The sequence below is a fragment of the Prosopis cineraria genome, unplaced genomic scaffold, assembly GCF_029017545.1.
Source record: "Prosopis cineraria cultivar Desert tree isolate PC_DT_omini unplaced genomic scaffold, ASM2901754v1 PC13, whole genome shotgun sequence".
NCBI classification, from domain to species: domain Eukaryota; kingdom Viridiplantae; phylum Streptophyta; class Magnoliopsida; order Fabales; family Fabaceae; genus Prosopis; species Prosopis cineraria.
The window spans coordinates 33,271,955-33,286,511 of NW_026555344.1; the positions used below are offsets into that span (position 1 = coordinate 33,271,955).

The 14,557-nt window shown below is 29.9% G+C and overlaps 1 protein-coding gene across 6 annotated transcripts; it reads left to right on the forward strand.

The window, feature by feature from the left end:
* The first annotated feature begins 3,309 nt into the window (after window positions 1-3,309).
* Window positions 3,310-5,255, forward strand: LOC129291572 (uncharacterized). Of its 6 annotated transcripts, none has more exons than XM_054929025.1 (3): window positions 3,310-3,494; window positions 3,692-3,850; window positions 4,804-5,255. In XM_054929025.1, the coding sequence occupies exons 1-3, from the start codon at window positions 3,313-3,315 to the stop codon at window positions 4,859-4,861; spliced, it is 399 nt and encodes a 132-aa protein (XP_054785000.1). In that variant the 5' UTR covers window positions 3,310-3,312; the 3' UTR covers window positions 4,862-5,255. The 6 variants fall into 6 exon arrangements, 3 of the variants coding, with proteins under 3 accessions (XP_054785000.1, XP_054785001.1, XP_054784999.1); XM_054929026.1 differs by having other exon boundaries at window positions 3,310-3,490; window positions 3,696-3,863; XM_054929024.1 differs by having other exon boundaries at window positions 3,310-3,490; window positions 3,696-3,850.
* The last annotated feature ends 9,302 nt before the right edge of the window (window positions 5,256-14,557 follow it).

Consider the following 14,557-nt stretch of genomic DNA (forward strand, 5'->3'; position numbering starts at 1 on the left):
ATTCAATTTTTTATATATTATATTACTAAACCTTCGACAAGTCACCCTCAAGGGATATCAACCAGGTCAACCAACAGGGCCCAGTCATCACGTCTAGTCGGCAGACACATCATGAGACATGTCACCAATGAACTCAAGTCCTCCGCCACATCAATAGACACGTCATCAAAAAGCTGTGTCATCATGTCCAGTCATTAGTCATGTTACGGGACGCACGACTATGGTTTGCCATGTCCAGTCATCGACATTTTTGAACCGTGGAAGTATATAATGGAAAAATAAAATAGGGGGAAAAACATGATAAAGGAAGAAAAGAGATAAGGCAAATAAATCAAAAGATAAAAAAAGTAAAAGTTATAATAGTATTAAAACGAAGAAGAAGAAGAAGAAGAAGAAAAGTGAAAAAAAAAAAAAAAAACAGAGAGAGAGATAAGAAAGCTGGACGATAACAATATTATATATATACATTATATCAAAACCAACGTGGGAGGCCCACCATTGGTTAATTGATTTAGACGAGTGTATTATGAATGCCCCTGTCAAATCGTTGTTATAGTTATTTGTTCCGGCAGCGTAACGCGAGGCGTTGAGGGCGAACAGTAGGCGACACAAAAGTTTATAGAAACCCTATCTGATATGTTAAAAAGGAAAAAATTATGGATAAATTCATTTAAATTATATAAATAATAAATTGATTTTATAAAATGGCATAAATTTTTTAAAATTTTATGGAATTTTTGTTGTTATTAAAAAAATATCAAATTACTCTCAAATAAAATAAAAATCTTTAAAATTGTAAATGACTATTGAATTATCATGAATTTAAAAATAAAAGTTATTAATATAGGAATTAAAATTGTAAATGAGAAGTTGTGAATTTTCAACATCTGATGCATATCAGGACTTGCATATGCAGAGTTGCGAATGATTGTTGAATTATTATAAATTTAGAAATAAAAGTTATTAATATAGAAACAAAAATTGTAAATGAAAAATTGTAAATTTTTAACACCTCATACATATCAAAACTTGCAAATGTGAAGTTGTAAATAATTATTAAATTATTATAAATTTAAAAATAAAAACTGTTAATGAAAAGATGTGAATTTTTTAATATGAATAAAGGATAAAAGTGTCATTTCTTATAATTTCTTAACAACAGAAACATCCCTTGAGACTTCAAGAGAATTATGTTATTTTATGAGATTAATTTATTATTTATATAATTTAAATGAATCTTTTTGTTATTTTTCCTTTTAAGAGAGGGATGATGCTTTTTAAGACTAGATAAATATCCTATAATTTGTGTTCTAGCTAAAATTATCAAATTTAGATGGATTTAAAATTTAGAAGAGATGCTAGAGACTAGATAGAGCTGTAGAGTTATTGGGTAGTAATTCTAGGACTGTATTGAGATGATAGAAAATGATTTTTTGAAAATTCTAAATAACTCCAAGTAATTTTAGAAGTTGTATGAATTATTTTCAAACTCCTTGGAATAACTTATAAATTAAAAATGACTCCAAGGAATGAATTATGACTAATTGATATTTATTTTAATTTTTTAAGTATGAAAATTTAACTTATTAAATGCTTGGAACTTGAAAAACATACTCACTGGCACCCTAGAATGAAAAAGTAACAATCAATATAATTTAGAGTTTCTTTTGGTATGTTTGAGAAGCTCTAAAGTTATAAATGTATTAAATAAAAGAGAAAATATAATTTTAGATTCTTACAGTTTATTTACATTTTATTATTGGTTACTATATTTTTTTATATTTTAGGTCCTTACACTTTTATTTTTTATTATTTTAAATCCCTCCATGATGAAAGTGTAAGGACTTTGAAAAGATTTAAAACAATAAAAAATAATAATATAGGGATTTAAAACACTGAAAAAAAGTGTAGGAACTAATAATAAAACACGAGTAAACTATACGAACCCAAAGTTATATTTTTCTTAAATAAAATGAATACTCTTAATCAAGAGTACTTATAGAGTTATATATAATTCTCACAAGTATTCTAGGTAAATTTAGAGTAATAAATAATTAAATATGTATTTTATGTGACTCTAATTCTTTAAATAATTGATCGTAAAGGTTCTATGAATTCCCTAAGAACTCAAAATTGTTGTGACTTAAACCTGAGTTAGCTGGAGAATGTCTTACAATAGAGACTTCAAGTTCTTACTCCGAACTTAAGCTCAAGTAATTTTTTTTAGGTTACTTGTATGCTAGTAGTGATAGATAACTAAACCTTTTATATACTAATATCAAATTGAACATAAACAACACACTTATTATGACATTTTGTGAAAACTTGATCTCGTAGTAAACAAAATATTTTTTGAGAATTTTTAGTAAAATTATTATTAGTGGAAAACTTCTAGGAATTTTTATAACTACTTGTTTAGAATTGCTAGGATTGAATAACCTCTTATTGATCATGATTTGACTGGTTGGAGCTTGATTGAGTTATTTGAATATATGGATCATGGTATAAATAAGGGTAATTTTTCTTTCCTTCTACCATGATACTTAGGTCATGCCTTTTCTATTATAGTAGTAAATTCTTTATTATCATGGTAGGAAATAATTAAGTATAAAAAATTTGGTTGAGGTTGCTTCATAAGTCATTTATAATTAACCATATTTGATTATCAATTATAAAGCTAATAATTCAAGTCGTGTCTGATCGGCTAATCGAAACTCACTCGAAAAAAATTTAGAGTTGGGCTAAGAAAAAAATATGATTTTTTTTTTTATGTTTGAACCTATTTAGGTAAAAAATTCAGGCCAAGCTGAGTACCAAAATAAAAAAAATTATTTTTACAAAATATATGAAAAATTAATTAGTTATTTAAGTTTTAAGTCATTTTATATTAAAATATTATATATTTGAGCTCCATACATCATATAAGTATCAAAAAATATTTTATATTTTTTTATAAAATAAAATACTTAATTTTAAAGAAAAATATTAATTAAAAATAATTTTAAAAATAAAATTCAGATATTCAAATCGCCCGAAACCGGATGAGGTTGTTTCACAAGTCCTTTATAATTTACAATTGACTAAATGCTCGCCTAAATTCTCAGTTCTAGTCAGTTGGTCTAGTTACTTGATAGGTTATAAGCACACCAAGTCACCAACTCATCCTGCCCAATCCATGGATACATCATCGTCTACTTCAATTGATGAATAGTCATTGTGTCTTGTCAGCAGGTGTGTAATGGGACACGTCACCCATCTAACCAAGTCATCAATCCAGTCATGCACCACGTCACCAAGGCCGCCGCCCGCTCTATGTGGTCATCAGGACACATCAACGTCGATGGGATTGTCCCTCCCTCTTCTTTCTTCTTGATCGGAATCCTTTTTCGCCCAAAATCCTTTTCCCCCCAAAATCCAATTTCTTTCCCAAGCTCGGTGGCTCTTCTTAGTCGATCAAGCTTCAGGTTAAGTGCAGTCGCCGTCGATTGCTGTAGGTATTGACTGTCAGTGTCTCTATCCATTAACTTTCCCAGCCCAAATTTCACTTCTCTTTCTCTCCTCTCTTCTTCCTTAAATCATGGGTTTCTATTCTAAGACATTGAAACTGATAGCAAAAACCAATTGAAGTTAATAGCAAAAACCATTAGTTTTCGTTTATCTGATCTTGCTCTTTCTCCATTTCTCGAATTAGCCAGTCTTCCACCTCTGTCAGCGTCATTCGGAGCTTTGTTCGGCGCCTCCTCCATCCGGCATCCTCTTCCCTTCTAAGCTTATCCAGTCTCTGTTGCATCAAAATTGGAAGCATTTTTCAGAGGAAGTCAGAAGAGAGCATCGTGGACTGCTATCACCTGTAGAGTCCAATGGTTATCTTAATTTAATATTGGTTTTATTCCCATGATTAATATGCTTCAATCAGAAGGGGACATCGTGGACTTGCTTGGTGTGTTGCATAGATTTAACTTTTTCTTATTCCTTTTATCAATTTAATGAGTAATTTCAGATTTAAACTGTTATCTTGGATTATAGTTGTTGTGATATACAGGCTGCCAAAAAACTTGTCTTCGGACTGAGAAGTCATCCATGGAGGAGTCTTGTCGTTTAAAAAAAAAAAACAATGGAGGAGTTTTCTGAGAATGGTTTTGGGGCTTTTGAAGCTGAATTAAATTTGTTTCTAAATAAGATTAACGTTAAAGACATCTCTTCTGTGTTGGTCTGAAAGCTTTGGTGGAGTTTGTAATAGGGAGATGAAATATTTTGTGGTTCTTGAATTAGGTGTTGTACTAGTAATAAGTGTGTGGAAATTGGTGTGCTATACAAAGCTGCAAATGCGTGGTGGTTCACTTGCATCTTTTCCCTGTGTAATTTAATCGAGAATATCCCAATGATAGCAATGTCCTCAAGAGTGATCTTGCTTTCCTTGGGTATTTTTTACATAAAGTTTATATTTCAGTTTCTACCCATGACTACTCACCTCTGCTATTCTAATAAAAAAGTGGCCAATTTTCTGTAAACCTCAATTACAATCCAATGTATAAATCTTTACCAAAAAATTTGAGAGAGTATTCCAAATGTCAAATTTGCTGTCATCTTGTGCTAATTTATTATTATAATTTGCTGTCATCTATTGTTTCAACTTTGATCACCTAAAACTTAACCACTCTCTTTCTAATGATAGAATGGTGTGATATAGAATGTACGGTGATGGCATGGTGTGCAGATCATTGAATTTTAATATATGTGAGCCTTAGCTCATATTTTAGTGCATGGTGATTCTAATTATTGAAATTTGTTCATTCATTATAGGAGTTATGGTGCTCAAGCAAGCTTTTTGAGAAGATTAAAAGGAAGGAGCAAGAAATAGGAAAGGGCAAGGGAAGATTAATGATTACTAACAATGAGATTCTGATGTGGAAAGCTTTTGAGAATTGAAGGGGATGAAGACTATAGTTTGTTGCTGATAAATTCAGTGTTGATGACTTGCTACTTCGTTGTCTAGTTGTTTAGTATATGTATGTTGCTGTGCAGAAATGTTTATGCACCTTGAGATGGTTTTAACGTTTCATTGGAACTGGGTTTAACCAGAGATGGTTTAACATATGTAACTTGAGTGGCAGGTTGGGCTAGGAAAAGAGGGACTTGGTCAGGAGCGGATCTTTTTCAGCCCACACTATCTAACCCAAGCTCATTTCAAGCTAATCCTCATAACCTGCAGATTAGCTTGCTTTTAATATTATTTTTAATTCCAACATCATGAACCCTCCTTATCCATCTCTGCACTTTACCCTCTAATATTTTGTTATGTTGGGGGATCAAATTTAGCAGCACACACAACTTAGTTATGGCATGCCTATATGTTGTTTTGCCTAGACGTGAGTGTGTGTGTGTTCATTTACATAATAACCCGGACACTTTTTCTTTTCAAATTTATTAGCATACAAGTGGTCCTTGAATTGTTTCATTTCGCTTGGGAAGTAAGGAAATAAATATGTAAGTAAACTATTTTACAACAAGCATGTTAAAGTCATCTTGTTCAAAATTAAATTTAGAGTAATCATTTTTAATCCTTGTATAGCATTGAGCCTGTACATATACCTTAGGGTGTTCATAGGTTTAGTTTGATTCAGTTTTAGGGGAAAAAAACAAGTCTAACCAAATCAATCAATTCACCAAATTTTGAGATCTTTTTTATTTTTTTTTTAAATCATTTGGTTTAAATTTGGATTAGGTTTGAATTTTCTAGTGAGATATTGTCATAATCAATATATACGTGTTTTTCAAAAGGATCTTTGAATAAGGTGGTTTTGAGTAGATTTTAAATCTTTCCAAAAATCCAACAACACCAATGGTATTCCTCAACCACCTTTCACTCCTAACTAACCTTAATTTACCATTTACCTTAATTAATTTAGGATTAAAAATTTGACGTGTTATAGACTTAAAGGTGAAAACTTGTGTTGTGGGCTTCAATATTTTATCAGAGCAATATTTTTTACATGCTTGACTTGTTATTACTATGATAGACGGCTCAGTATTCTTGAAAAATTTGGAGGTGCTGCACTCGGAACATTTATTTAGCCTCAACCCAACTATAAAAACTCAATTCAATCATATGGAATCTTCACCCAACTCACAGTCCCAAATCACCGGCTTAGAAATTTAAGAGAAGTTGATGAATAAAGAAGGCAAGAATCTTATAAATCATGACCTTAGGGGTCTAAGACCCAAAAAAATTTGTTGCAAACTAGCTAGGAATTTAAACCTAATAGACCCAATAATTTTCACCTCCAGCCTCTTCTTTTCCTTCTTTCTTGTTATGTTTCATGTTTCTCTCTTTTTACATTTTCTCTCTCAAGATTTAGGCCCAAGTGGCTCAATTCCCTTCCTAGACCAATTTCATTTGCTCCCACATCTTATCGAAGCCAAAAAAAACTCCTATTTGACTCAATTAATGATCCCTACACACTTCTAAATTTCCTTTAAACTCACTTAACCTTAAGACAAATGAAACTAGAATGCTATATGGAAGGCTAGGGTTTTGAGGAGCTCAATATTCCACACTTCTCTAACGTCTAGGAAGTGATTGATTTGGACCTGCTCTCAAAGATTTGGATGCTAGATTGAAGATTAGAGAGTCATTTGGAGTTTCTTGAAGAGATTTTTCTACAACTTTTGTTCTTCTCCAATGTTGTCAATTTTTGAGTGTGTTGTTGAACTTTTTAGCAAATTTAAAGCTAGTTATGATTAGATTTGTGTAAACCTTATAGAATTCATGAACCTTTATGCTCTGTCACTAATTTCCCTTTTGATTAGTGTTATTACTAATGGAGATTTTCATGCTTAATATGAAATCATTTGCTTCATTATGGTGATTAGTCAACTCTAATTTGAATATAGGTTTTGTAATTTTCATTTGAAAAAAGGAAACTATATTAGTTATAGATCATTGGTTGAACAACTCAGGATTAGACTCATTGATCTAATTTGTACTTGAAATAGTGATATACTCAAGGGCTCAAGGTGGCTAAGTGAGGGCAAATGTGAGCTTAATTGAATGTTAATTTCTTGCTTGAGACATCATAGAGTTAGGTTGATATGTGAGTTTAACTACATCGAAAGACATTTTTACCTCATTTATTCTCAACTCTAAAATTAAAATTAAACAAATTAATCAGAAGGAAATGAATTACAAAGTTTAATAAAGAGAATTAAAATTCCTACGGTGCTTAATTGCTGCTAGCCTTGCTTAGAGTTGTGCTATTTTATTTAATCTCATTCAAAATTATTATTGTTCAAATCACTTGTTAATTGCTTGCTTGACTAGATAGAAATGGATATGGTTTTGAGTTCGATTTCTCATGTTTTAGTTCTTTGTGGGATATGATATTGATTCCTGCTATACTTCTTTAAATATATATTCTTGCGGTACACTTAATTTTAGTGGTAACCAATGCAATAACTTCAAGCAATATTGTAATTTGCTGATTTGATGACTTTGACTAGTGAATGGTGATTGTTGTGGTTTGCTACAAGGGAAGCATCCTCCATTGCGATGAATCTTTTTAATTGAGTTTTGTTGTTGAAAGGATACCTCAAGACAAGATCTTGGATTTAAACATAATAAGGTTTGCGTTTAGTTTGTTTGGTTTTCACTTGTATGATTTGTGCTAAGTTAGTTGCCTTATTTTAAGGGGTTTTACACAATTAGTGAAGGAAATCCAATTAGTCACCTCTCATACTTTATATCTCAATTGTATGATTTTAGTTGTAGAAATTATGGTTTCGTCTGAGTCTATTTAATTTTCTGGTTTAATGTTCTCAAAAACAGTTATGTATAGCATTTTTTTAAACAAGTTTTGGAGAAAAAATAAAAAAATTTGTTTGAATTATTATTTTGAAATAATTATTTATTTCATTAACATAATTGTCGTTAATAAAAACACACAAATTTATTCATTTTCTCTAAATTAACAAAAACAAAAAGTAACAAAACATTAAAAAAATTAAATTTTTAATTTTTCAAAATAATTTATAATTTATATTTTATTTTTAAAATAGATAATAAAAAACATATTCTTAAATAATTTTTCTTTTCAAAACAAAAACTATTCTAAAGACAACCAGTGATGAAACATGTCATGGGCTAATATATATCACACGGTAATAAACAAACCATGTTGTTAACTTGAATGCTTGTTTCAACACTATTTCCTAAGTAGGATGCTTTAGTAGTTGTTTCTCCTCCAAGGTAAGCCTCCTCCACTGAGGAGATGCATAATTTGGAAAACTGGATGGTTCATATTTAACGTTTTTGTTATTTATATTTTGTTTTTTAAAATAAATATTCATGTAAATTGTGAAATTCTTTTAATAAATCTATTCATTAGTCTGGACAGTTTGATTTTAATATGACTAATCTTTATTTAATATTAAAAATTTATAAAAATTATAAAAAATTTAATATTAGACTTGCACTATCTAGAATATATTTGAATAATCAAGTTATAAAAATTTTAATATTAAATGTGGACTATTTATATTAAATCTAAATTGTCGAGATTGGTAAATAGATTTATTAAAATTATTTATAATTTAAATAAATTTTAGGTTAAAGTGCATTTTTGCTCCTTTACTTTTCTTCAAGGAGTGTTGGGCATCATGTACTAATACATGTGACATATTTTTCACTAAATTATTTTGCTCCTTTAAAAAATAGTTTAGGAGAAAATTGCTCCATTTATTAGTATAATGTGCTCCACACTCCTTGAAGGAAAGTAAATGAGCAAAAATACACTTTAACCTAAAAGTAAAATATTAGTGATTATTTTAATTTAAGTAATAATTACTTTTCTTTTGGCAATGACCAAAATGAAACAAGTAATTTTTCATTTTGGTCATTGCTAAAAGAAAAATAGTCATTAGTTTAATGAAAATAGTGACAGATATTTACAACACTTGAATTTCAACGAATAAAAAATTTGTATAAAAAAAGTTGTAATCAATTATTTTATTATAGTCATTGTTAGAAAAAAAAAGTAGTTATTGTTTAAAGTAAAGTAGTTACTAATGTTTGTCTTTTTATTTTAAACTAAGGGTATTTTAGTTATTTCACAAAAAAAATTAATGTTGAAAGGTCTCTAGAGACTTGAACATAATTATGACATTTTGTAAAATCTCATTATCATTTATATATTTTAGGGGATTAAAGTATATTTTTATCTCTATATTTTCTTGAAGTACTGAGTATTTTGTACTAATAAATGAGGTATTTTTTAAAATTATTTTTTAAGGGAGTAAAAATCTTCATTCATTTAGAAAAAAATGTGCTTTAACCATATAAGATTTTTATTTTAAAAAATATAAAATAAAAATATTAAATTTGTAGCATCAAGATTAGATCAACAAAGTATGACTTGTATGAGGACTAACGCATTCATGTTTGCAAAGTCTAAGAACTTCATCATTATGAAAACTTCAAGGATAAAGGACAGGATTGAAAATTGATGTAGACTAAAGGGCCAAAAAAATAGAGAAAATAACAATCAAGTTCTAAAAGGACTGATTAAATCTAGCCAAGTCTCAAGTAATTTTAAAAGGCCAATCAAGTCCTATATTTTTTTACAAATCTAAGTTATAGTAGAAATAACTAAAATACCCTTATAATTAAATATAACATCAATAACATCAACACTCATCATATAAGCTCCAACATTTCCCTTCTGAGCAAACTCCTTTCCTACCATAATGAAACCTACATGTAAGTAGAGGAGAGACACGTTGAAGAATACCTAATTAAAAATAGAGTTGCGCATGGAAGAGGTAAACTTGCCATAATTATTGACTCAAGTAAGCTCTGATTCTCTGTGTATGTGAGTTTTTTTTGGCTAGTGCATTCAGATAGGTTTTTTTTTTTTTTTGCAAATCCCTACAATCTATTCCCCATTACAGCTTTCTTCTTGCAAAATGACTCTCATGTACAAAAAGGTAGAATGGTTTTTTGCAACTGAACATGAAATTTTTTTTATTTCACATTTCTAAAGATTTGGCATAAAGATTCGACATTTTGCAACTAAAAGTATAAGAATTTATTTTCAAGTGTTTATATTTTAAGATGAAACGTTGTCATTGTCTCACTGATGCAAAAATCACTGATGCCAAAAGTAACTTATTTTTGAGTCATATATTATGACATTTTATTTTGTTTGTTGTAAGTTGATGTTAATGGGTACAATGGAAAGTAGTTGTTTAAATAAATTTTTTTGTTATTTTCATTTCAGTGGAGATATTGCAAAAGATATACATAAGACAATGCATTATGTTGGGAGGAGTTGTAATGGAAGAATGATCATAGAAGGAATGTCTCTTGAAGGACTAGTTAGATTAATTTCATCTTGCTTTAATTGTAATTTAAATGGAATAGAATTGAAGTATATAGTAAAGTTTGATTGTAATGCATTTTTAGACCTTAAAGATGATGAAGGAATAAACCAATTAATGAAGTTGAATAATAATTTTGCTCATGTATATATTATTAGGAAGATAAAACAAAGTATAGAGGCAACAAGAAATTCAATTGATGGGTAAGTTTTGTTAATAGTTACTTAAATTTAATTATTATGTTAATATGAATATGAATGGCAGTAATAAACATGATTTGAATGGAAATGTATAGCAGGAGGTTCAACTGAGAATTCACATGCTACACAGAATCTTGAAGTTCTACCATGTACAATACAAAGTATCTTAATACCAACACAAAGTTCTGTAGGGGAATGGGAAGGAATAGCAAGAAAGAGGCACTAAAGTTGCTTGATCACATTGCCTATGCAAGGCATGAGCATGAATTTTGTATAGCCATGGAAAATTTGAGGATGTTCTCTCCATAATTAGCAAGATGAGTTGAAAATCAAGGCAACATTGATCGGTGGGCATTATCGTTGTTCTCATTTTGAAGATGGGATAAGATAACAACCAACTTGGCCAAATCATTCAATACATGGATTCTTGAGGAGAGGAGGCATAATATATGTGTTCTTATAAATGAGCATAGAGATAAGTTGAGTAAGAAATTTTTGCAAGTAAGACAACAATAAGTGAAAAAGCATAGTTGGTCTAGATGTTGAAGCAAAGTTGAAGTAAAATATTTTGAGGGTAGAAATTACGATAGTTTAGCAGCATGGCTCACATATTGTATTGGTTCAGACACCATATGGAGATATATGTGTGAATCTAATACTAAGGGAATGTGCATGCAAAGTTTGGAAAATGTTTGGCATTCCTTGCCCACATGCTTGTGCAGCTATTAAAGAAGTATATGGTAATGTGTATAACTATGTTGAGGAATGCTATCTTCGTAGCTCACAAGAAAAAATATATAATGGCACTATGCATCCTGTTGAGACCCATAACATGCTAAAGCCAACTGTACTGACGGTATCTGAGCTCATGAACCAAACCTTTTTGCTGCCTCCTAAAACATCTCGGCTAGCTGGCAAACCTCCTCATGTGAGGATTGAGTCTCAATATTAATAGAAAAAGGTTTATCATTGTTTTCGTTGCCATGAAGTAGGTCATACATGGAAGAGATGTAGAAATCCAAATCTAAGTTTATGTTACTGTAAATAGGTTACCACATGAACTTAGATTCGGATGACATATATATAGGTAGTTTTAGGGGATATTTTTAGCATATAAAACCCCTTTTTTATAAATCTAAGTTGATATTTTTATAATATGAGATTAGATCAACTTGAATTTGGTTGATATATACAGGTATATATATATATATATGTTGGTAATTTTAGAGGATTTTTTTGGTATATAGCAACCATTTTTTTGTAAATCCAAGTCGATGCTTTTGTGTATGTGGACAACTGATACATGCAGCTACATTAGATAAATTAACCCAGGTAGCTTAGATGTATGATGTAACATCCTGATTTTTATATAATAAAGAAATTGTGGAATTTAGGTTTTGAGAAAAAAAATGATAATAATAGGAATTTATATTATTTGAGGTTATTTAGAAATAATATTATGGTTAGGTATTTAATTATGAATTTAAAAATTTAAATTTAAAACCACATAAGCAATATTTAGTTAAGATATAATACATAAATAATTTTTTTTATGTATGTGTTGAAAAAAAAAAGAGAGAGAAGGTAGAAGGAACAAAAAAAAGGGGGTGGAAGGTTGTTGTTTCTAAGTCCCACATTGGTTAGATGAGGGAAGAGAAGAGGTGCCTTCATGTGTAAAAAGGAGGGGGTGTGTGCATTAGGAAGCATGAGAGGCTAAGATGCAATTTAGAGAAAATTGCAACTTTTGGCCCAAAGGTTTGAATAATTAAATTCAAACCTATAGTTTTTTTTAATATAATTTTGGGACTCACAATCCCATTTTTATATTATTTTTCTCTCTTCCTCTCACGTTGCTCGGCGTTTTCTCACAAGGGGGGATTATTTTCTTTTTCTTCAGGTATGTTCTAACTTTCCTGTTTAGATTAGCATTTAAAAATTTATTTAATTAAAAAATTAATTTTATAGTTATTTTCTAAATAATATTAGCTTTCTAGTGATATGATTATTTTGTAGGATAGAGTAAATATTTTGATTAGGATTTTTCTATAGGATAGTTAATCTGATGATATGATGGATTAAAAATATAGGTTAAAATTCTTAGGGATATAATAAATATTATAGAATATTTTCTTGAGGTTGAAACTCATGTTTAAGAATTTTTGAGTTAAAATCTAGATCTATATGGTTGAAGTTATGTGGAATCTGAGACGTAGGGATAAACCTATGATTATTAAATATTTATTTAAGTATGAATAGGTATTTTTGAGGTTATAGAAAGGTGATTTGAGGCTTCAGGATAATTCTAAAATTATTTAATTTATTTTTGGACGAATTTTTAGAATATAGAAGGATGAAATTGTGATACTAGAAATGATTTGAGGATAAAAAAAATAGTTTATTAGGGTACGAGAATTTTAGAAAAGAATTTGGGAAGTTAAATGAGGCATAAATCTTAAATTAGTGTTAATATGGATTATAGATCTAAGACTTTCTAACTATTTAAATTAGAGTTATTTATTTTAATGTAAAATTAATATATAGTATTGTGAAATAATTATGTAGATTATATTGACAAAGATAGTGGTGAAAAAGGAGTTGTGAAGGGGAACTTGTTATTCAAGACACAAGGTAACCATTATTAATGTGTTGTGATGAGTGTGTTTGTGAATGGTTATGTGTTGTTTTGTTGTTTGGAAAAATTATGAATTATTGAAAATAAATACTGTATATACTTGTTTGAAATTATTGCCAAGTGGGTCAAAAATTTATTTTTGTTTATCATGATGAGATATTATTGTTCGGATATATTCCTGTTTGGATATTTGAATGATGCATGACTTGTCAGGGTATTTTAATGTATGGTGTTAATGGGAATTTCTGTTCGGTTAATTATTACCACGTGGTAAGCCCTCATTGGACCCAATGAGTGGCGTGTCGCTTGGTCCAACTCACCTTTGGCCGGGTGATTTGGCGTCCGAGCATGGCGAAAGGAGGATATAAGGTGCAGTCATGCAAATTAAATACTTGTTCGGTTTGTTTGAAAGTATTGTTCGGTTAAATGTTTTGTGTGCCCACTTAGCAATCGCATGATTAGTTACATCCGCATGCATCATTACATATTAATTTTTGGTTACTGGGACTTTTAAGTCTCATTCCCCGTGGTTAATATTTTTACAGGAGCGAATTCGGCCGAGAAAGCACCAGAGGTGTAACTGTGGTGTATGAGACACCATCTTTTACGTTGCCTCTTATTTTAGATTATACAATGTATCTTGTGCCAACTTAGGACATATCTTCTTTGTGAAGCATGTAAACTCTAATCCTTTTTATTAAAAGTATTTATATGATCAAGAGGATTATGTCTGTCCCTCTTGATTTATGATCTGATTTGAATAACATGCTATGAGGATCATGTCTGTCCCTCATGGTTCTAATTGTTTTTTTTAGATATTTTAAGACCTGTGGTATATTGTCTTGGATGTATCGTGGTAGAAATTTTTCTACCATGATAAGGGTACAATGAAAAAAAAAATAAAGAAAAAAAAATGATTTCTTGAATTAATAATTTGCGAAAAATCGGGTTGTAAATTTGAGGTTGTTACATATTGGTATCAGAGCATCATGTTTCGAGCCTCTATTTTAGTAATACTTATTTAAAATTTTGTTTGAAACTATTACTTATGTGAATTTAATATGTATTTATTATGTGTGGTGCATTGCATATAGTCGGTTGGCAAAATACATTGTTATGGTGCTTCTCATTGTATGGCCATTATATAGCTAGGCTAATTTTATTATTTATATCTTGTATCCTTTAGAAGAAGAGAGAAAATGCCTGTTACTCACAGTAACTTAGGATCCCAACATGAGCACCCACTACTTCCACCACCAAATGAGGAGCCTGATTTGGCGGAATTGAGAGTGCTTGTAAAGACGTTAACAGACAAGGTTCAAAAATATGAACGAGAGTTGACGGAGTTAAA

What these genes read in the sequence shown, in the direction of transcription:
- LOC129291572 (XM_054929024.1), top strand. Translation starts at nt 3,313, where the DNA reads ATGTGGTCATCAGGACACATCAACGTCGATGGGATTGTCCCTCCCTCT. An exon ending in TGCAGTCGCCGTCGATTGCT is followed by an intron (nt 3,491 to 3,695) that starts GTAGGTATTGAC and finishes CGAATTAGCCAG; the next exon opens with TCTTCCACCTCTGTCAGCGT. An exon ending in ATCGTGGACTGCTATCACCT is followed by an intron (nt 3,851 to 4,803) that starts GTAGAGTCCAAT and finishes CATTCATTATAG; the next exon opens with GAGTTATGGTGCTCAAGCAA.